The sequence below is a fragment of the Halyomorpha halys genome, unplaced genomic scaffold, assembly GCF_000696795.3.
Source record: "Halyomorpha halys isolate HHAL.00 unplaced genomic scaffold, Hhal_1.1 Scaffold910.1, whole genome shotgun sequence".
In the NCBI taxonomy this organism is placed as follows: Eukaryota; Metazoa; Arthropoda; class Insecta; order Hemiptera; family Pentatomidae; genus Halyomorpha; species Halyomorpha halys.
In genome coordinates this window covers 319,845-343,781 of record NW_027106583.1, presented here as the reverse complement: position 1 = coordinate 343,781, position 23,937 = coordinate 319,845, and the positions used below count along the sequence as shown (strand labels likewise).

The following is a 23,937-nucleotide window of genomic DNA, read 5'->3' as shown; positions in this document are numbered from 1 at the left end:
TTGTAGACCCTACTGAAATCTTTATCCTATAATTAATTGAATAACATAGAATTATGCGTCAAATTCTTAACATAGTAAATTTGGTCAAGGAATACAGTAGCAATTGACGGTGAAAATAAAAGAACATTTTTACCTACTTTAGCACGAAATTGAATATAGAGACTACGAATAAGGTCGGTAGTATAGAAAAAGCAGTTCTAATTTAAAAATCCATCGAATAAATATGTAAAGTATCAAATTGAGAATATTTTTTTTTTTTTTTTAAATATCAATGTCCAATAAATAACTTCGTAAATGTTCTACTCTGAACTTATAGTTTATCTGTATCAATATTTGATAAGTTCTTTTAATAAGTTGAAAAATTATAGTATAATCATAAGTATTTGATGTATATCTGATTAGATGAAAAATATTATCAGTTCAAGTAAATTTTGCTTGGTCATAGTAAATTTGGAAAAAACCTGGAATAGTCGGGGAATTTCTTGAAGCCATTTTGCTAGACTCTCTGATATCGCCTCCCCCCTCTTTCTATCCTAGATTCTTTGTCTAGTAAACATTTCATTTTTAATCGGAATGTGCCCTAGTCAAGACGAAGCATATTTTCAGATAAGGTCGAGGAATTATAAATTAAAGTTTGGGTAGGAGATGAATCAGCGTCTATCTTCGAAACGATGACAGGCTGGAACGAAAAACGGACGAACTCCTTATAACGCAAAGCAGTTAGTAACAATAAATTCATTATTATATTCTGGTAGAATTAGTGTTGTCATTTTTTTAAGAATTTGGTTTTGTGAAAATTACGACCTTCGAAGAACTAATCCCTCTATCTAATAAAAATTTATTTTTTTCAAAATGTTGGGTGCTTTACTGAGAAGGTCCTTAAGTATCGAAATTTCGGGTTTATTTATCCGTTGAAAAAAGTTATGATCAAAATTAATCACTTATTGTATAGAACTCGAAATTTATACATGTTTTCATACAATGTTTATAAGTCAATATGGATACAGAACCAAAGAAAAAAATCAACAAAATTTGGCAATTACAAGGATATAGCGTATTTTCAATATCACTTACCTATACAAATAAAAATGTAATGCTTGTTTGTTACTTATCTATCATGTCCATAACTTTTTAATTAATTCACACGCTGTTTTTTTTTTTTTCAAAATGTTGTTATCATCCTGGAAAGGTTCTAGGCAAATTGAAATCCTTGATCATTTTGTTATTAGAAAAGACAAAATAAATGGCCATCCCCTTCAGTAACTCAATAATTTTTGACTTATTATTATTACATAAATTCGTTAAAAAAAAAAAATTCTGAAACAGTAAATAAGCAGGCAAAAGAACAAAACAACTATAATACAATAACGCCTATAAATACATCTTGTTTTAGAAGATTTTAAGTTAACTTGTTGATTTAATTGAACTTTGGAATAGAACAAACAGCGATTCGCTCTGCTTCTGCCTTGGAACTTGCAAAGCTCGCACTTTGAGCGTTATGGAGCTCAAATGAATATATGTAAAGAAGGGAAAACTGTGAAAGCAAACGTGATTACATATGTTAGTTTGGTTCACCAAAGAGAGCGGCTGATTATTAAAACCTTTCTATGCCTCACTATGAGAACCCTATACTATTAACACTAGTTAATACCCTATAACAGCATTGAAGCTTTGTCACTGATTATTGGAACGAATCGGAGGTTTTCCTTATTTACAGGTTATATTCATCTATTATCACTTAGATCCACTTATTAGTGATCCTATATATCATAGCTGGCCAACTTTGCAGTGTACAAGATCTTTTTATCTTAAATGTGTGTCGCGATCAACTAGTCATAGGCGTAGTCTAAGGGGGAAGAAGGGGTGAAATGCATACAATATTTATACATTGTTTCAGTATGAGGTGCATTCCAGTGAATATTAAAAAACAAAAATTAATCGAATTCCCATTCTTCATTGAAGTGATAAGTTTTCGATTTTTTAGGTTTACCACTCATATTCATATATTCACTCATAGGGTATACTAGAATCAAAAACATATGACAATTTAAAGAATAAATGTCGAATTAAATATTTTCCAAGAAAATTCATAAACTCCGGAACTGCGGTAATTATCACCGTTACATTGAGGGAAATAATAACACTGCATATTACGATCGGATACAGCAATACAAGTATATTAAAATCTAATATAGATACATTCACATTTACAAGATGCATGTTAAAGTTATAATATATTTATTACGGTTTAAAACACTGACTTATTAATTTTAATTGAATTATTGTTATTGTTAATATATCTGTAATACTCTCACTTATTTTTCTTTCAGTGTATTAACCGCAGAAAAGCAATTTAATTTTAAACGGAAGAAAAATTGAAACTCAACGTGGTCACCGAGTACAAATAATATTGAGTCATAATAATTTTATTTTACTGGCAAAACTTTTGTCTATTATTTAAAGATTAATAGAACTTTTCAAACAATGCGAAATTGCGTTGAGAATAATTCTAATTCTTTCAAGATCCTTTTCCAAGAGTTTTGTGTGGAATTAGCATTTGTTTCTGAGCTTTAATCTATAATATATCTCATCTAATATCTCTCCTCACGGATCCGATGATAAAGTCAATGTTCGACCTTTATAAATTAATGCACAAAAAGAAAATACAATTACAGACACAAATAAAGAAAATGAACTAAAACAGGAAAAAATAACAAAAACATGCCAAGAGGTTGTTTGTAAGCTCTGAAATAAGCGGCATTGATAATAATTCAATTATAAATTTTTATATCATATTAAGAATTTTATCTTGGTGTAATCTTACATGTTTGTATTGCCTGAGGAATCTTTTGAAGACAGGCGAAAATTCAATAAATCAATCTCATAAATGTAACATGAAATACGACCGTGATACGATGGGCGTTTTACTACCTCCTCCATAAAACCTTTTATTCCTTATATTTATAAATAAGCAATAAAAATATTTTTATGTAATACTCAAGTTATTAGTTATTAAAATATTATTTAGCTTTCGCTAATCCTATTGAAATAAGAATTTTTCAAGTACTTAAACAGGTTTATTTCGCACTTTAATTAAGCAAGGGTACAGCATATTCAACTATCAAACATAACAATAGTGTTTTATTTATTTATTTTTTGTCAGCTTTATTGTAGTAAAAATAAAAAGATTAGATTTCGAAGGAATATGTTTAGTTGTTGCACCCTGGCCCAACTTCCAATTTTTTAAATAAATTATAACCGTGGAAATTTGGGAAATTGACTATCTATTAAATATTAAAGTTGTCAGAAAGATCAAAAAAGTTAGTTTTTGTTTCAATTTTGTATGAGAATAATTTAAAAAATAGCAATTAACATAAAAATGCTCCTGTGCCATTAAATTTAGTGTAATGGGAAAAACTAATATTAATAATTATGAATTAATAGTGTCTGCAGATAAATAAATTTGACTGTGTTTTTAATTTGATAATTGACTAATTAGATATTAAACGTTGGACGTATAGAGAAATAAAAAGGTTTTGAGACTATAATGGATAGTGTTTGAATTATTTATTAAAAAATTACAAGTCTCAAGAAAATATTAAGATTATAAATAAATATAGAAAAATTTTACCTTGTCATAAATAATTGTATGCCAAAAATGTTCATAATTGAAGTAAAACAATATAAGTCTGAAAATGGACTTGCCCGGTTTTGAAATGCAACGCTTCGGTTACCTAGTAACCTAGGATTAATGTAAAAATAAAAATAAATATTTCTCTTATTGATTTTTAAATAAAATCCGTGGTTATTAATTTGTAGAGAATTAATAGAGTAATAAATAAACATATAGTTTAGCATGAGTGGATACAAATTCAAACGGCTGACTACCTCCGCGGTTCAACTTGCTCAATCGTGCGTTTCGAAGTAGAGCGGTTTCTGAGCTAAATAAGTATTCATTACTAACTTACTATACAAGAATACAGGATCAAAGACCATTCATTTCCGGAGCCGGAGAAGGCTGAACTCTAGTACGTATTTGGACTCTTTGCATCCAACAATTTCGTCCCGGGCTGGCTTAACTCATTCGTTGCGAGGAATCTAGTGGGTTGCAGACAAGTATTTTCTCTGCCTTCTGTATCCCGTTTGATGTGGGATTATCAGACTCATAGATGCGCGACATTGGCCGGTGTGGTTGTGAATCAGAAAACACTTGATTTCCGCTTCATTCTTTGAATATTTTGACTTTTTTATTAAGATTTTTCGGTGGAATTGATTGCTTTTTGTTTTAGTATGTTGTGAAATACTGAAACTGGTAGCTTGCTTGAGACTGTGGTAAATAATACTAACTCAAAAAATATTAACCCATGTGCTTATAAAATGTTATGTTTTTACAATAACAATATAAAAATTATGGTTCAGTGCGGGACATCACACAATTTTCTCTGATCACCCTTCATATGTCCCTAAGTTTTGTTTAGATTAGTGGGCTCTTAAGTTATTGTCTTTTCTGGTGATTTTCGAAAAAAAAAAAAACTATAGACAAGAAAGGCCAAAATTATGATCAGAAAATTTCTATTCCATAAAAATTCGTATTTCAGAGTTGCTCGTGGTGGGAATAACGAATATATTTTTTTCTTTTTGACTAAAATATAATAGTTTGACAAAAGATAACCAAGTCGTAATATTTTTGTTCTGGAACTAGGGATATTAATTTCAAATCAAAGTAGAGTGGTAAGTGAAAGTTATTTCACTTACCACTCTACTTTGACTAGCCAGATTTTGTTTCTTTATTGAAATTTACAACTAGTAAGTATGATGTGAAATGTAGTACGGTGGCATGAAACAGACTTGTGGAGGTTCTACCTCTTGGTAGAACTTGAATAGCATTGCTAGATTAGAAGGACACGAGCTTATCGTTTTTTCAAAGGCCTAGGAGAATTCTCGGGAGTTCAAAAAGGAATCAAGGATAGAAAAAAGAGAATTTCGGTAGTTAGGGAGTTTATTATGGAAAGATTGATAACTGGTTCTAACAAATCGGCAACATATGAAACATTCAGGCCATTATGGATGATTTTATTTGTGACAAAGTAAGGAGTGGTAAAGATTCTACGAAAAACTTAAGAAAAAAAAAATCATTTAAGAAACGCACAAAAACATAAATCGGAACTACCAACTCTTATCAGATAGAAAAATGTTTCGAATTTCATTGAGGTGTAGAGAGTTTTTGGTAAGGAAAAGACCAGGATATGGTAAGCGGGCCTCCGTGGAATAGTTGGTTCCATATTCAAGCTCGGTTCCATTTAATAGTTACATAAGATGTCTTCCATAACGTACTGTAGCTAATCAAAATTAAAAAGGTATAATTAATATTAATTGCACTTGTAAACTTTAAAAGAAATAATTAAATTATGACTTTCTTAATTAATCAAAAACTAAATTCAATTGGTGTATTCTAAAACCTTTTTTTAGAATACGCTTCTTCCTATTATCCTACAGGTTAGACCTCGTAGGTAAATGCGGTCCTACATAGAACATTCCAAAATATTGGTCATCTTAGCAAGTCAAGTCTTGCAAACTAATCTGGATGAATATCTGCTTCCTCCATCTTATATAATCGAAATGAAAAATCATCTTAATGAGTGTCAAACCAATTTTGACAACCGGTTGATTCAACAAATTCTTTCCTTTCTAATCCAAAATCATTAAACTGTTTTGAAGAAAAATAATATCTATAATGATCTTATAATCTACGATGATAAAATAGATTTGTCCCTAAGAAAGATATGAGTTGATATGAGCTTGTATATTGCAAAACTACATACTTTCCTCTCCGTTTTTTTTAGAAAATAGGACTTTTCTTCACTCCCAGAATGAAGAGTCTAACTTTCTTTATTTTTTTACACTTGAAAATAAATAGTTGTAGCAAAGCTCTCTATATCCAACTACCGGTGTACTACAAAACGACCTACACCATACCAACCTACATAGCAACCAGCGTATTATTATGTCATTATGTAATTGCACTATTTTCTAAGGATACTTAAAGCTTCTCCGAAGCAAGGAATCTGAATTATTTACTCTTGGAGTGAGAACCGAAGGAATAAAGAACCGACGAAACGATATCAATGATATTCTATAAACACTGAACTATTGATAATTTATAATAAATGATGTTTTCAAACCTAGGAAAAAAATATTTTTTTTAAATATTATAGGTTCTTTACTGAATGAGTTTTCATTTAATATAATGAGTTGTAGTGCAAAAATATCTTCCTTATTAAATTTCTTTTTAATTTAATGTAATGGGTAGCTCATTGGTAAAGCGATGACTAACTCCAACAACCCGGGTTCCAATTCGGCTGTGACACATAATCAATATATGTTACCTGTAGCCTTTGAGTCAGGCCTGTGGGTTCGGGAGCCCTCCGGAGTCCTAGCAGCCTCAAAAAGCAGCCTTAATTGAGTAAGAATCTGGCGGTCGAGCGTGATTCTGACCAAATCACCTCCGTGCACAACCATTGGTGTAGTGACATTACTTCCTTACAAAGTACTGCACCCCTGGCCCTTTATAGCTTGTAGCGATACAGATTTAATTTAATTTTAATGTATCATAAACAACGTTTCGTAACCATCGCCCCATCATAGTGTTTAAAAAAAATAGTTATTGATAGAATTTTTAATTTTTTAAGGAAAAGAGTTAGGAGATAATTAGTATAGATTGTAATCTATCTGTTATCACTTTTGTTAGGATAACCTTATTTCAAGTCATGTTAATATAATAGTTTTAGTTTTCTCATCAATTTTTACATATGAAATTTTATTTATTAATTTATTTAAAAAAACTGACAGAAATATGATTATTATGACTATTATACCTAAGACTAAATAAGAAGAACAGTCCACTTATGAGAGGTGAGGATTTAATTATAATCAGGTAATTGTTTCAAACTAAAAAACAAAATTGTGGTTGGTTAATTTAATTATTGTGTGCTTATTATGAATTGTATCCATTTGTATTGTAGATTACCAAATAATATGGCGATGGTCCCCAAACGTTGGTTAAGGTTAATTCAAATTTACTTAAAGAAATTTAATAACGAAGAGAATTTTTCACAACAACTCTTTACATATAAAAAAAAATTGTTTAAGCCACCATTTATAATAATAATAAAGTACAAATATTGAATTAATATGATTTTTTTTTTTTGCTCTTGCTTAGCATTTCTTCTAGATGCATCTAGAGCAGTGGTTCCAAATCTAAACGAATCTACGGACTATTAAGCCGAAAATTAAACCATGCGCGGGCCATCCCCACTCCCGCCATGGGGATGGGATCTCTCCGAGATTCCCCTACGAAAATATTTGAAAATTGGGTTGCAAAAGTGCATTTTGAGTCTTGTGCATTCGGCTTCAGTTGCTAAACTTTCCGACTGACATACTAACATCAAGCAACATAATTACTGAAATTATTATGCAGAAGATGGCCGGAGGTGTGGTCACGTATTCATATAATTACTGAAATAGTTCTAACAATAAGTCTTCTTTAAATATGTGTTGCCTGACCCTCCGCTGGCCCACCGGTTGAGAATCACTGATCACATAATACAAGAGCCGGAAAGAAAAAAAGGCAGTTATCTCAACCCAATTTTTGATTACTTTAATGAAAACTATGTATAATTTTTAGTTAAAATTCATGAGTCTGCCAAGCATAGGTAGGGTAATAAAAAATGCCCGCTGTTTCAAAACCTTAAAAAAACATTATTTTTTTCATTTGGAACTCCATATCTTAAAAACTATCAACAACAGTAGAAAATCTAAGAGAACATTATTTAAAGAAGAGTAAATTTGCTGAAATATTAGCCCTAATAGAGACATTTACGTCTCATAGTTCTCGAGATATAGCCTATTAAAAAGTAACATTTCATAAAAAAATATCAGTAGTTAGTTAATTTATTTTAAGAAATCTATATCTCAGGAACTATGTGGCGCACATATGTCTATTAGCAATCAAATTAAAGTTTAAGGTACTATAAAGTAGTTGTTGACCTTTACCTTCGTAAGAATAGTAGTTTTCATGATATTTGCTAAAATAAATTGATTTATAGTTACTTGGACAATAAGTTTGATTTATGAAAAACTTTATTTGAGAAACCGTACGTCTTATACAGATTACAGAAGTACAGAGTACAGAATTAAAGTTAGTTAAATTTACTATAAAATAATTTATAACTTTTATCTTTGTAGGATTAGTAGTTTTTATAATATTTGACAAAATAAACTCACATAAAACTTCTTGTTGTACGTATGCAATATAGGATTTTTGAAAAATATATCTCTAGACCCATAAGGCGCACATATGTCTGCCAACTCTCAAAATAAAGGAAATTTAACTTACCATAAAGTAGTTTATGACACTTATCTTCGTAGGGATAGTAGTTTCTATGATATTCACATATGAATATAAATTTGGCAAATGAAAATTTGTCCGAACAACTATAAATCAATTTATTTTAGCAAATTTCATGAAAACTACTACTCCTACGAAAATAAATGTTATAAACCACTTTATAGCTCATTAAACTAGCTTTAATTCAATTGTTATTAGACATCTGTACGTCACATAGTTCCTGATTTCTGAAAATAAATTAACTACTGATATTTCAATACGTTCCATACATTTTTATGAAATGTTACCTTTTAAAAAGCTATATCTCGTGAACTATTGAAACATAAATAGCTCTATTAGGGTTTACATTTTAGCAAAATTACTCTACTTTAAATGATGCTCTCTTAGATTTTCTATTGTTGCTGGTAATTGTGAATATATAGAGCTCCGACTAAAATAATAATTCCTTCATTAATTACACAAATAATGCAAACTTATATAAATTATCACAAAATAGCAATGTATAAATAAATTAGTCACAGCATTAAAATAGTTTTAAAAAAAATATATATAAGTTTAAAAATAACAAATATATAAATTTGAAAAACGTAAATGAATACATTTTTTTTTTATTGATTTAATGTGATTTACAACCTTACAGATAATAAATACAATAAGTAAATATGTTGTATGTTTCATATACACTTGAAAACCACCCATTGGTGGTACTTCAAGCATTAATTTAAATTAGAAGGTCACGTGGCCATCTTCTTTTCAGACGTCTCGGTGGATTATCAGGGATGGTTAAGGATGAAAAACTAAGAATTAATGGGTTAGGATGGGTAAGGAGTTTGGAATGAAAAGACGCATATCTGTTATGGGCCAAATCTGCAACGAATGTGATGTTAAGGTCTTTGTGAATGAGTTTATTTGTAACGTAATAAGGAGCATCAAGGATTTTATGTAGGATTTTGGATTGTAAAATGAATAAGTTAAAACATAAATATGTAGGTTAAAGCTAAAAAAAATTAATAATATTAGAGCTAATTCCCATGCTGGTGATGATGTATGATGTTCCTGTGAGTCCAAAATAATATTTTTCATGACATAAAATCTCCACAACACCTAGAATAGGTAACTACATATAGAATAACAGATCTACAAAAGGCCTGTTGCTTCTTCTCATATCTTTTGGAAGAGTGAATAAAAAAAATCGTTCTATTTCAGTACAATTATGTCTACTTATTGAAAATGGCAAAATGTTTTGACAAAATAAGTGTTAAAGCTGTACTTAAAGTTATGTTAAATAAATTTACTTTCACTCACTAATCCACAAGGAATAGATGAGTGCCTGATATGTTACATAGACGAACGATGACGCCCCCCTACTTCCAGAGGTAGGTATATATACTCCAACTGGAGCCTCCTGGAGTACAGTTGGTTTTCGCACCATAGCCACTTCTAACAGTTCGCTACAGCAATGGCACGTCTCTCTTTCGTGAGTGTTCTTTATCATCATTGTTAAATATCGATCACTAATTTAAGGAAAGAAACAGAACAACAATACTGTTTAAAGTGGAATTATGAACTATTATATTTTCATATATTTCCAGTTAAAAAAACATTTCAAAACCAACAACGTTTTGTTAATACGTTAATTTATTTATTTTTTTAGAGATTGAATAGATGATCTCTAACTAAAATGAATTTTAATATTAAATAAATATTTCAAGCATTCATATTATATTCTTATTTAATTTTTTTCGAATGATAAAAAAATTTTATTTCGAATCTACAATTATATTTAAAGTATTAAATCTACTGAACAATTTTTTTTTTCAAAGGTGTGATTTCAAAAAATATTTACCAACGTTTATTAAATTAATAAATATTTAGAACGCAATTCAATTACAAATTAAATAAATATTTCAACCATTAATATTAGATCCTTATTTTTTTCTGATTGATTTTTTTTTTCCAAATGAACAATTGTCTAAAGAATATTAAATTAAGAAAAAAACTTTTTATTTTCAACAGTGTGATGACAAAAAATATCTATTGATTTTCACGTGATTTATTGAATCAATAAACATTTAAAACACAATTCGATTCAAAATTAAACGTATATTTAACGTTATTTACTTTGGCTGTATTCCCAGCTTAATACTTTGGGATACATCTTCAGTAAAATCCCTGGAGCCCTCGTTCACATTGGATCTGGTAAGGGTTGACTAAAAATCTATATTTAATAATATCGCGTATTTATTTAATAATTTATTAATATGTACGTTGTTCATAAACAGTAATAAAATGATTTTATAACATACTTTAATCCATATATTGCTACTACTGAAAAAAATAAATTAGAAGTTTATATTAAATAGAAGTTAGGATTGCTATTAATATTAAAACCTTTTTTAATATTTTTCTTAATTATTTTCCCACTTTATCATGAAAGCATAATAATGCTTAATATGCCTTTATTATTGTGCCGAAACGTTTTTTGTTATGAAATTTGGGACTTACATATACACCTGTGCACTGTCTCCATAAATTATTGAGCTTCAAAAAAAGAACTGGAACTGATAACAGACAAACAGAGACAAAATGAGACAATTTCGATTCGTAGTATAACAATGATAATTTCAAAAATATTTTATTTTTTACTAACCAGGACTCCCACATCAAGTTTTTCCACATCAGATGGGCCATTAAATTCTATTACAATTGGAAGTCACCATTTTTATCTGTGATTTTCTCGTCTTATTACTAAACTTCACTCAAAATGAACTTTTGGAAGATAATTTAATTTTTATTTAAAAATGTTAAAAGTTTTTATTTTTGAAATAAATATTTTTTTTTTAATTTTATCATACTTATTTTTTTTTATTCAAACAACTTATAGATATATAAAAACTTATTTTCAACAATATTCGTCCAATAATAGGTTTTATAATTTTAAAAGTATACAATCTAATGTTAACACTACGATCAACAAAAATATAGTTTTTGTTTCAAACTCAAATTTAAGTTTATAAATTGAAAATAAAAATTAACTAATATTATTAAAAATGTCCGAACTATTGGTTTTTGGATATAGCTGATTTCAATCAAATTTTATATTTATTTATTTTTAAGTTTTGGTGAAAGTATTGTAGTAAAACCTGAAGAATCGATTCCGACAGTCAATCGGGATCATAACATATTGGCTAAGTCATCTATTCATAATTTCTATAATCAAAATTTCGACACAGTATCTAGTTGGTCTTCGAAAACCTCGGTGAGTTTTGATCAAACGTGAGAGCCCGCCTTTAAATCCTAGCCCACACCGATGGACAAACTCAGAGCGACAGACTATTCAAAACACTGTCTGGGGCAAATAGTCGGGAACAAGGTGCAAAATAATATTCATTTTTAACGATTTTTAACATACATGTAAACATTTCTTGATTCAGCATTGGTACATACTCAAGGATGTTAACAGTTTCAGTAATTTTTTGTCATTTATTAATCTTTTAAACAAAAATTAGAAAAATATGCAGCGGTGTGTGTAGCAGCCTACTTTGAGTTGAAACCAATCCTCTCTCGTTTCTGACCAGACATGTCAATATTTGGCAATACTTTCCCGTAATAAATTAGTCTTTCAGTTCACAGATTAACAGACGCCAGATTTTTCAGAAATGTCCTTTAAAAAATATTTCGCGATTCAAAATTTTAATATTTTTCTTTTGAAAAAGCATGGCAGGAATATAACAAAATTTAAAATCTGTTCTTATACATTTATTGAATGCTATATTGTTATAGAATCAGTGTTAAAAATACTAAGAATGATTATATTGAGTTATCCTCTTAACTGAGAGGCTCATATATTGATTAATTATAAAACTAATTTATTATTTAATAATTATCGAGGCGAAAACATTTATCAGACTGGCGAAACGACCTGACTTAATCAGAACACACCCCTGAGTTAGGCGTATTCGTCATTCTACATTACTTGCTTTAACTTTCTATGTTAAACATTATCATTTCTAAAATTTTAGAATTTTCAACGATACATAATACTTCTATATTATTTATCTTTATTTCCAGAAATGTATGTTATGTTAATAATCAAATGCTTTTATAGTTTATGTTTATCTTTAACTAAAATTTACTGCCTTACACTATTTATTTATGACAAAGTGTTTTAGAATTTATTCTGGAAATATTAGGAGTAATTTGATGGAGTTAAATCCATAAAATCCTCGATTAGTCGTCCTATCAACCAAAAGGCTCAAGGTAAAGTTAAAAAAGAAAAACTGTTTAGCATAGTTAGCCTTCGATTTTATAACTGGAATAAATTATCAAAGGGTAATTAGAAATAGTAAAAAAAAAAAAGACACGTTATACCACTAAATTTCGTGTTTGCTTACCATATTTTTTAATTTGATATAATATCCCAGAACTTTTCCAGCCTACTTTAGTGTAATTTTGTTGCTGACAATATGATGACACTGTGAAATAAAAACTTATCTTCCACCGTTTAGTAGATGATATTAATAATAATAATCGTTAATTATCGTTTTTCATTAAAAAAAAATTATGATTCATTTTTTAGTTATAATTAAGTTTAAAGCTACATGAGCTTGTCCTTTCTTTAATAATACATATCTTAAATAATGGCATTGTCTACGATGCATTCCTGTATTTTATTATAGCCCTTGTTACACATCATACCAAGTTACACTAGTGCGTTTCAAAACCTAGCACTTGGTTGGGGGATAAAGCAGACCAGCACAAACGCGATCTTCGGTTAAGAATTGTATAATTGCTTTTATCCTGTGTACAAGCAGATGTGAGGTGCTAATTGTGAGGTATCTAAATAAAACAAAGCGCCACATTGGAGATACTGTTATCTTCTTAATATTATCGGTTTTATTTATTTTTTCAAAAACTTCAGCTTGATGTGATAGTCGAGAGTGAGACAAAATCCCATTACTAAATTCGATAGCAGTGAAATTAGAGAGAAATGTTTCATTATAGAAGTAGTGCGGACATATTGGGTTGCTACATTATACAGCATTGTACTATTAAATCTGGTATTATATGCATTATGATCTCATTTTTCTTTTTTTTAATTTATTTTTTAAAAAGTAGTACACATGACTGCGTTTATCTCTTACTGACTTATGCTAGTGAATTCTGCACTATTAGCTATTAAAAAAAATTAAAACGGTGACGGTGACGGTTTGGATGGTTGGATCAATCCAAAACGTCATTATTTAAATATAAAAAATTGCCCAAAACCCTAGAATTTTCAATAGTCTGTAATAACCCTCCATAATTGACAAGAAAACATTGTTTGACCCCATCCATGAAAATTTGAGGTATCACGTTTCTAGACATGTATAATCCTAAACTCTTAAATGTTACAAAAATGGCATCTACAGATTTTTTCCGAGATTTTAAAAATGTTAATAAACATGTTTAATTTTTGTAAAGAGATAGTGGACTTACATGGAATTTGTAATCCAATGTTCATGTATTTCATTGAAATAAAATTTAGGAGTTTATTTATTTATTTTGAATTACGAAAAATATTATATTAATTTGTAAATTCCTGTCTTTCTACAACTTTTATAATTTAAGAGACGTTGTTTTAATTGTTACCTACTACTTGCGCAAGAGACCGGGGGCCCTGGTACTTTCATTTCTTGTGTGTACTTGGGACACTTCAATAATATGTCTGACAGTTAAAACTGTTCGGATATGCTGGTACTTTTGTGTCGATTTCTTTGAGTTTAAAGAGCCGTGGACAATATCCCAGTTACCATCTCTCCTTAACCTTCCGGCATGAAGCCCATTTTTCGGCTGTCGGTTACACTATTTTTAACTTGTTCATTTCTTGTTGATCCCATCAACTTTACCACCACTAAGATTTTACTTTATTTTGACCGAATATTCCAATTCTGTATATTACCAAATCTGGAGAGTAGAGCCGTTGTTGGTAGCAGAGGGAAATAAGGTGATGGTTCGAATCAGGCCGTTGGTTAACTTTTATTTCATGATGGTCCCACGAAATAGAAAACTTGATCCTCTACCATGCTCATAATAGGTTGAATACCAGTAGATATAGTATGCCATAAATGAAAAAAAAAATTGGGGAGTAATCACAGAAATTTGCCCATTTCGAAAATTGACCTCTCTAAGCAGCGTCTATGAGTTATTTCTTGCATAATATCCTCTTTGAGTTATGTTTTACTAAACAATTTTAGCAGTTTGAACAAGGTCCTCAATTATCCAAACTTATCGGATTATCATATGATTGGGGCGAGGAAAGGAGGAGGAGGTGACACTCACTCCGTAGAGATGTCCCTGTTAGGTATATATATTTTTTAATTCCTAATTTGATTATTAATTTGTTTTTTGGGTAATAACTTCTTTTTATAAGTTATTATCAAGGAGTCCAAAATGGAATCTATCGGTCGAACATAAGACTAGTATTTGTGTATTCCAACCTCCAAATCGATGAACGATTAAACTAAAGCCTTCAATGTCGGGATATAGAATGTTCTAATTCCTAATTGACTATGTACTAATATTGTCGTTATAATAATATAATAAATAGACTGCATTAAAGTAATCGATTGGTGCAGCGATTACTCATTAATAGTTGACAGAATCAGCTGTGACACATTCCAGCACCTCTTACTTTGAAGTAAGAACACATTACTTAAGTAGTGTCTTTTAACCAGTTGCCTCACATTTTCTTAATAAAATTCTTATTTCACAAAAATTAATTTTTTTTTTTTAAATCGGATGATGACGTTACATTTTTCAAGTTAAAAATTTTGTTTGTTTTTGTAGAGGGCCTTAAAAATGAATTTGCCTCGGCCGCTTGATGGTCGGTACACCTCAAACAGTATACTAAGTAATAAAAAAAGGATAGCACAATCTCACCCTATCAAATGAACTTATTTTAATGATAATGTGATAAATGGCAGCCTAAAAGGTAAAGTATTGGAACTCCAGAGAAAATACTTGAGGCTGAATATGAATGAAATTATATTACCAGAGCCTGTAAAATTACAGTTTATTTAAAACAACACATTGAACATCAAAAGATAAACTGAACCAGTAAGCTAAAAATCACGCATTTTTCGGTCAGTTAAAAGAGGAAAGCACTTTGTTCAAAGGCACACAGAGGCATCTTTTTCACCAAAAAAGAATATTATATGGTTATCCTATTAATATTTATTTTAAACTTTTTCAGGGCAGACACTTTTTTTTCCACATTCTTCAGCAATATTGTCGTTATTCAATTGCAGCCGCTTTTAAAATATTGCTCGACTAAACTATCGTGTCTCCTCTTCCCCTTCGAAGCAAATATTTCAAAAGTGATATAGGCCCGCCGCTTCCTGAGGGTCTTGGTGGGGCGGGTCCGGTCGGGAAGGATTGCCTTTTTTTGTGTTATGATCTTTTGTGAGAATGTAACATGTCGTTCATCGACCAATCTACTCGCTATAGATGTCTATTTGAAAAGTCAGATAAATAAGGCTACTACAAAGTGAGGGAGAGGAGGGTTTCACGCGTTTTTTTTCAATTTCAGACGCATTTTAAATATTAAACTATCTTAAAATCTCCTCTTGCCTTTTGTAATGTTAAGATCTAAAGCAATCATAATATTTCAGGTGATTATTGCAGTGTTCGTTCTGCTTGCTCTATTGAATTTGACCGCAGCTGACGGGGACTCACAGCAGTAAGTACACTAATAGTAAGACACTATAATATTGATAAGTTTATAGTTACTCAAAGATATTCAATAGGTGATATAACAAATAGTATGTATTTTCCATGAATATTGATAGACATAATGATGTTACCTTACAGCTAACGAAAATTAAATTTTAATAATTATTGCAGCTACCTTATATTTTTCTCATTCATATTCCTATTACATTGACAGATTCACAACAGGTAAACTAGTGCAAAATCCAAACATAAAAATGTGTCCATTAATGAAACTTTGTAAAAACATTTAATTTGTCATGAAAGTAAAAAATCAAGAGTCTATAATAATTTCTAGGGTGGAAGGACGATTTTTGGGGAGAGCAGAGGACAAATGTGGGTATTAAAATTGAAAAAACAATTTTAATAAAATCTATGCATGTGAAGGATTTTTTGAGAATGTTTTACGTCGCTACTAAGGCGAAATTAACCTAAAACAGTTATACATGAGAGAACCATAATGGCATGGATTTTCGGATACATATGTACAACGGCAGCAGATGCCGTACGTCAGGGTACCATCACTTGGCCACAATATTATCTACACAGCTTTAAAACGACACTTAATGAGAAGGAAGAGTGAAAAATTCCCTTAATCATCAAATCTGTTGATGTGATTCTGACAAATTTAACATTAAAAAAATGAATTCCAATATAAGTAGGTTTCCATTTGATGATATCAAATTTAGGAACTATTGGATACAACTGGCTGTCTGTGGTTCGCAGGACTGTTACTAGCCATGGACTGGTTCGCAGGACTGTTACCAGCCATTATATGCTGCAAATCAAATAAATCATATTCTCAGTGGGTATACCTACCCATAAGCAGTACGTGCTTCTAAAGTTGAGTCTACTGCTTCTGCTTAATCTTTAAAAAAATGATAATTACTGAAGAATAAGGTTCGACCTTGCAATAAGTACTAAATGTCGATGCAGTATTTCCAGAAGAAGCATCCATCAATGAAGAAATACATTCTAGATATATTAACAAACAACTGGGTCCACTTGTATGCAATGAAAATGGTAATGCCGTGCCATCATTGTAGTAGTATTGAGTATGAACTTTTTTTTAAATCTGTTTGTTGAAGTTGTACAAACCAATTTTGTAAAGGTATGTGCAGGATCATATTTACCTAATAGAACTATGTGCGCACACTAATAAATTTATTTTTCGCTTAATAATTAAAAATGAATTTTTATTTCAGTTAAAATAATTATAAACATGTATATTTTGTTAGTATAGAATATTATAAATGAGAATTTATTTTAAAATAATAGGTTGATATATTTTATATGAACATTATTCTAACTGTATAAAACGCTTAAACATATTTCCAACACCTTTTTTGAGAAATTTATTTTACTTAATAACTCAAAATGCAAAAATTTGATTTTCAAGTAATTTACATAAATGGCGTTATTGTGGAATAAAATTGAAGTTTTCATCACAAAGATTATTTTCTTTGGTAAAATTGCCAAGCCGATATCCCCCTCCTACCACGATGGTATGAAACGGGTGTTGCAAAAACGCATGGGCCTAGGAGCGCACAAAATTTAAATTCGGCCCAGGAAACGTGGACTAATACAGTAATAGGCAAGATTGAGAATCGTGACTTCAAAGTAGCAAGAGGTATTGTAAGAAGAGATTTCATAGAGAATGTTTAGTATGCTTACATTATAAGTAAACCAGCACTGTTAGAACTAATAAACACTTGAAAAGTTTTCTAGCGCCACTTTTCCTTCCAAAGAACATATAGATCGGCAAGAGATAATTAAAATAAAAAACAATTTTGACTTATATGTTCCTTTTTCAACAGCTATTAAAATTTTATGGGGGGCTGGAGTAATTGTCACAGACTGAATCAACTGTCATTAGCTCAGTCAGTGATTAATTGTTTTTAAGTTCACGACAAAACCAAGTAAGTATGCTAGTTAGAAAAAGACCAATTGACCACTTATCCACTTGCTTAAAATACGAAGTTCCTCAACTAGTGGGTGCCGTCACACTTCAGTAATTCAGGAATAGAAAAAAAATACAATAAGTTCAAAAGCATTATTGATTATTTCCTTGAAGATGTTGCCACTTTTTTAATAGAGGCGTTAGGTCATAAAACCCGGTAACTGACGAGATGAAAACTTTTACAATGTTAAAATGTTTGCTAATTACAATATTTTACATTCAGCCAACAGTCACTTGCCATAAATTAATATCAACATTATTCCCTAAAGAAACCAAATTTTCTAACGATTTATAAAATTATCCTTAAAAAAATGGGTAATGCCAAAAACTTCAGTTCATAAAAATTTCAGTCATAATGTTTTATTACCGAACACCTCAATTGAGGAAGGCTACTTTAAGCAGGTGGAACTAATCAACGTTCAGATCCTACAATAAGATACATCCAAAAGCGTTTAAAATCAGCTTCCCTATGATGAGTAAAATGGTATCGACGGTATAAACCTTTTAACATTAATTAAATAGATGTATATTATTATTTTTATGATTCACTGATGCTTAATTATTTTTATTACTAACTGGTACTGCATTGTAATCAATTTAAGTTGTTCATTAACTTTGTTAAATCACTTTTGGATATTTTCAATGAGTTATAATTAAAAATACAAATATTTTCGTCTATATTAACCATAGTAACATTTTTAGGATGGATACATCTCCTTGCTTTTGTTTCCGGCGCTTATAAAAAAACATGTCTTATCTGCCTAGGTTATACCAACACTAATTTCTAAGACCAAATTTGTTTCCTCCTCCCAAAGAAAAACTCAACAATTTCTATGGGATCTTTTGATTCTATATTCTAATAAAAATGTTTTGTTTTTTTTATAAATTTTCTCCAACATACGAACTGTTTTAGATGACTTATTTTATTTATAGTACCTTTATTTTGATATTTACTTATGGTATTGTTTACGTACTAATAGTATAAGTATATATAAATAATATTTTATCACGAAGTACTTTTACTATTTTTGAAGTCTTGAGTCATTATTCAACGCTCAATTTTCCTTTGAAATGCCATTCAGAGATATTGAAAGTGCCAGTTAAGCCTACCGTATCAACTTCTTTTAATGTTTCCATAATTTTGCAAATAAAGAGAATTTCCATTCCCAAAATTATCATGAATAAAGCAGATGATATTCATGTATTCTACGAGAGGCACCCTCGGAAGACCACATGACGAACACGGAAGATGCGACCACGGATGGCCGGCCAAGCGAAGACTAACTCTCTAGTCTTAAGCGAGGCTTCCTGATCGGCCTGTCCCTGCTCGCGCTCGCTTGGTGTGCACCGAACTAAGCATGAAAGTAGTGTCCTCCTTGACTAAGCCATTCCTGTTATTACTAAGGCATCTTCTTACGTAACATATACCGCTGAAAACAATCCTGTCGATGCCAGTTTCATAACGTCTTCCGGAAATCAGACCAATAATTAGGTCTGGGAAACGTACCTTTCCCTACCCATTAAAATACAAACTGGCATAAATAGTGCGGGCATGTAGACGATTTTTTTTTTTGTAATTTACATTATATAATCAATAGGTAATACGTTTCGAGATAAATGAGATGGCCGGTAAAATTATACTATCAATCTAGTAAAAATAACTTAAAATTCAGCAATAGCTAAGTAAGTGTAAATTAATGCCTGTGAATGGATTCTAATCAGAAAATGTTTGATAAACACTATGAAAACCTAATTACATAGCAGTACACCTAGCACTCAGCACTCTAGTCGGGAAAAGTAGTTTTGCTTAAAAATCTAAGATGATAAATACCTCATTAGCTATTACTTGTTCTATTCCTAAATTTGCGTAATTTAAAGCTTTAAATTTTACTAATTTACATACATAAGCTACTAGCTATATTTTAAGAGCTATTGTTTATAAATTTGAAAATGTACGGCGGCCGTTTTGAAAAATTTGTCATATTTGGCAATATTGCCATACACACCCTCAGAGAGTGGTTAAGTTTTCACCGCTGTCTTTCGCAAACGGTTTATAATAGAACCCATTGATAGTAATTAGTTAACTATTACTTCAAGCCTAAGTTAAACTAAACTTAGTTCTGAGTTAACTTGAAATTTTACCGGACTACTACTAAGCTTTTGTGGACTATACGTAAACTGTACAATTACTTACATTGGGCCACAACAGGGATCGCTAAACCACACAAAAAAATATATAAGATATATCCCACTATACAGCAGTACTTTCCATACCCTCCACAATTTATGGAAATTTTGATGATTTTTTGTGAGTCATAACAATGGAATTTGGTCTATTCCTCAAGGGTTTTGTTGATTTTCAAGCCTTTCTCCAGCGCACTTTACTTTGGAATTTCCAATGGAATGGTGTACTTTTTTTTACGTACCTTGGGAGTAAAACAGATTTTAAAACTCATATTATGGACTTTTTGATCCAACGCATACTGAAGGTGGACAATTTTTTGATTAAGCGGCAAACGGTGCGGAAAAGAGAAACATAGTTCAAAATCATTCCAGAATCTAATTTCCTATAAAAATCCGTCAGAATGATGAAATCTCAATTATGACGACAGATTTTAACTGGAGATTGAATTCTAAAACGAATTTACCTTTGAGGTTTTCTATTTTCTACACACAAATCTTCAATAACAGCGAAACATTGTAAGCGTTTATTGGCGCCTCTAAGAAAATAGTGAACTTATTTGATAGATGGTTTCTTTCTGGAATCATTCTATAATTAGGAAGGTAACATTGTTGAGTTTATATCTTTACTGATCACAAGATCACAACCACTCCTTAGAAGGGATAAAATACACGTCGATTCTTCGGTAAAAAAAGGTAAGATTCTCCTTGAGAGCACAAATATCCGTCATATACTTGTATCGAAAAATAATGGGAGAAACAAAAAAACATGAATCTATTTCAGATTCCATTATAATTATACTATCCATTATAATTTACACTTTGCCATTTTAATAATCTCAGGATGTTTGTTGAAAATGAGAAGGCAACCTTCTACGATGGTTTGTGGAGATGGTTAATATTTTTGCCAGCAATCCCAGAAGGATAATGCTTTCACAGATATCCTCTTCGTCACCTATTATATTTTTGTATTAATTGTAATTATGTAATATTGAAGTTGATGCTCGATTTGCAAGTTTCATTTACAATAATTTATTGTAATTATAGGTAATAAAAATTTTAAAAGTAATAATTGAATAATTTTATGAAGTAGAAATAAAATGGTGGGGATATTTCTTGGAATGCGGAATGACATATCTTTATTTTACCCAACATTTCAATATATATATCCAACAAATATATTTGTATATATATGTATGTGTGCATGTGTAATGGGATGGGGTCTGCTCCCCTTGGCGAAATCCTGCCTACACCCATGCCTGATGTGAATTAGCCTTAAAATCTGATTAGCTATCAAAATCTGTAAAACAAAAAGTACTCCCATTCAATTAAAAATTCCATCGTTAGATACCCTGGGGAAGATAAGGTGAAGATTATGAAATCAAAGACGCACTCAGAATATAAATCACTATCATGATCCATGAATTGTAGAAGTTGTGGGGAGTGAACTTGTATAAAGAGGACAGCCTATACATACATAATTATGAAATTATTTGTCTCCATAGAAGTTAAAACCTGGTAAACTACCTTTATGAATTCCATTATGTTATATTATAATTCCATAATCATAATTAAGCGATGCAAAATATATCACAATGATGTTATAAAAATTAATAATTTATCATATGAGTAAACTATTGTCCACGCACATACACACAACTTTCCTCACTGCTTCAGATCCACAGACCATAACAACAATTTTTGTTGTTTCTTCACTAATATTGGTCCCAATAAGATAATAGTATTATTGCCATTCCGACAACAACGGTACAAATTTTTACTATTTTTTTCTTGTATTTTTAGTTAATGTGATTTAACTTAAGCAGATGGTGTTAATACTTTCTTTGAGAAATTAATTTTTTAAGAATTATTAAGTTTTAAACTTAATAAAATCAAATTAAAACAATCATCACATTGTATTTACTTATTTAAAAAATTTATATGTTGTATTTTTGTTTTCTCTCTACAAAATACAGAGAGGCTTAGTATTTGTTTTCTTAGCAATGTGATAATGATTCGATTTTTTATTTTAGCAAAAAAGTTGTCATCCATGTGCCATTTAAAGTACATACAGTTCACCATCACCATGTGAAGAAAATTCCTATTTATCATTATTATGAAGAGCATGATCACCATCATCACCACCACCATCATCAGAAGAAAGATCATTTTGAAGAGGAAGATGATCATCACGGTCATGATGATTGGGACTAAGGTAATATTAACAATTCTAACTTTTCTGGAGGATTCAACAAAAATCATCTGAACAATAGAATCTTAAAAGTTGATAATCAATTATCAACATCAAACATGAGATAACTAGTTTAATGATTTAATTAAATTATTTGATTAATTTAATTATCAGTTAAATTACTTTTGTAATAAAATAATCAGCTTAGTATTTGAAATAAAAAACATAATTACTTTATTGACAACTATTTGTGTTTATAGAATTTACTGAGGTTTTCTGCCTACCCCATTCTTCAGGAGGACTAACATACATACTTGAGAAGTTTCTACTTTCATTATCGACTGCCATCCTGGTAATGGTAGCTGACCTCACTGTCACTAAGATGTTATCTACTGACACGCCCCAGTCATACTGATTAAATACTCTTTCCATACAAAGAACTTTAGTGACATCAACAACTACTTTCACTAATGTCTAATGAAAGTTAATTATTAGTTATCTCATACAGGAATACCCTATTTGAATAGTAACCAACATCAAATTACTAATTAGTTATTCTCTAAAGAGAATAATACATCAACTGATTTATTATTTTTTATTTTATGATTACATTTCATAATTTATTACTATTTCTTTAACCATAATACAGATTATAATGTTTAAAATTGTTAATAAAAGAATTTCATTCAGGTTAGTAAGAATCGCATCTTAATTAATATTTCTTTGTAGCCAGTATTTAACTCAATGCAAAAAATTATAGATCAAATTATGCCCTTTTTGAAACCACAATCTCATCTGTGGATTAATGGGCTTGACAGCTACTTTGAGAATATTGATTTTGAAGATTCACCTATACTCGTATACAAATATAATTATTATAATAGTTATTGGCAGAATCACATTTCATCATATAACGTTATAATAATAGCAAAAATGATTATAACTTGCATGGAACTGTTTTTTCATTGTCTATTATTATTTTTTTACAAATTATTTTACATTTTGAAATCAAACATTTTTTGGGGGTGAACCATCATACATTAAGATAGCATATATCAACTAAAAAGAAAATCTGTTATATGTTTTCAGAGTTAAGTAAATGGCTTCTTTCACTAAAATATAACTAATCATTTTATGAACAAATTAGCTTGTAATTTATTAACTATTAATTAAGAAACTCAAAATAAAATAAAAAATTATTTCCAACAGGAATTAAAACAATACATGGACGATTTGGACAAATGGATTTCACCAAAGCAACTTGAACAATATCAGAAAGAGGAAAGTTACCTTCATTCAGTTGATTGCTTCATGACAGCAATATTGTTTTGAATGATTTGTACTAGTCACATTCCAGACCAAAATATTGTTAAGGTTAATAAATACATATTTTTTTTAAAAATCTTTGTTTTGTTATTTTTTCTAAGAATCTTATTATATTAAAAAAAT

The 23,937-nt window shown here is 30.1% G+C and overlaps 1 protein-coding gene across 3 annotated transcripts; it reads left to right on the top strand.

Moving 5' to 3' along the window:
• Positions 1 to 583: 583 nt before the first annotated feature.
• LOC106687046 (lateral signaling target protein 2 homolog) lies at positions 584 to 23,892 on the top strand. 3 transcript variants are annotated; one of them, XR_010842761.1, is made up of 4 exons: positions 584 to 719; positions 16,060 to 16,127; positions 22,331 to 22,512; positions 23,698 to 23,892. XR_010842761.1 is itself a non-coding variant. In XM_014430709.1 (4 exons), exons 1-3 carry the CDS (start codon positions 9,867 to 9,869, stop codon positions 22,509 to 22,511), a joined length of 267 nt encoding a protein of 88 aa, XP_014286195.1. In that variant the 5' UTR covers positions 9,828 to 9,866; the 3' UTR covers position 22,512; positions 23,698 to 23,892. The 3 variants fall into 3 exon arrangements, 2 of the variants coding, with proteins under 2 accessions (XP_014286195.1, XP_066901076.1); XM_014430709.1 differs by lacking the exon at positions 584 to 719 and adding an exon at positions 9,828 to 9,884; XM_067044975.1 differs by lacking the exons at positions 584 to 719; positions 23,698 to 23,892 and adding an exon at positions 9,828 to 9,884 and having other exon boundaries at positions 22,331 to 22,518.
• Positions 23,893 to 23,937: the final 45 nt, after the last annotated feature.

Coding starts and splice junctions, on each gene's coding strand:
- LOC106687046 (XM_014430709.1), top strand. Junction 16,128..22,330: donor GCTGACGGGGACTCACAGCA/GTAAGTACACTA, acceptor TTTTTATTTTAG/CAAAAAAGTTGTCATCCATG.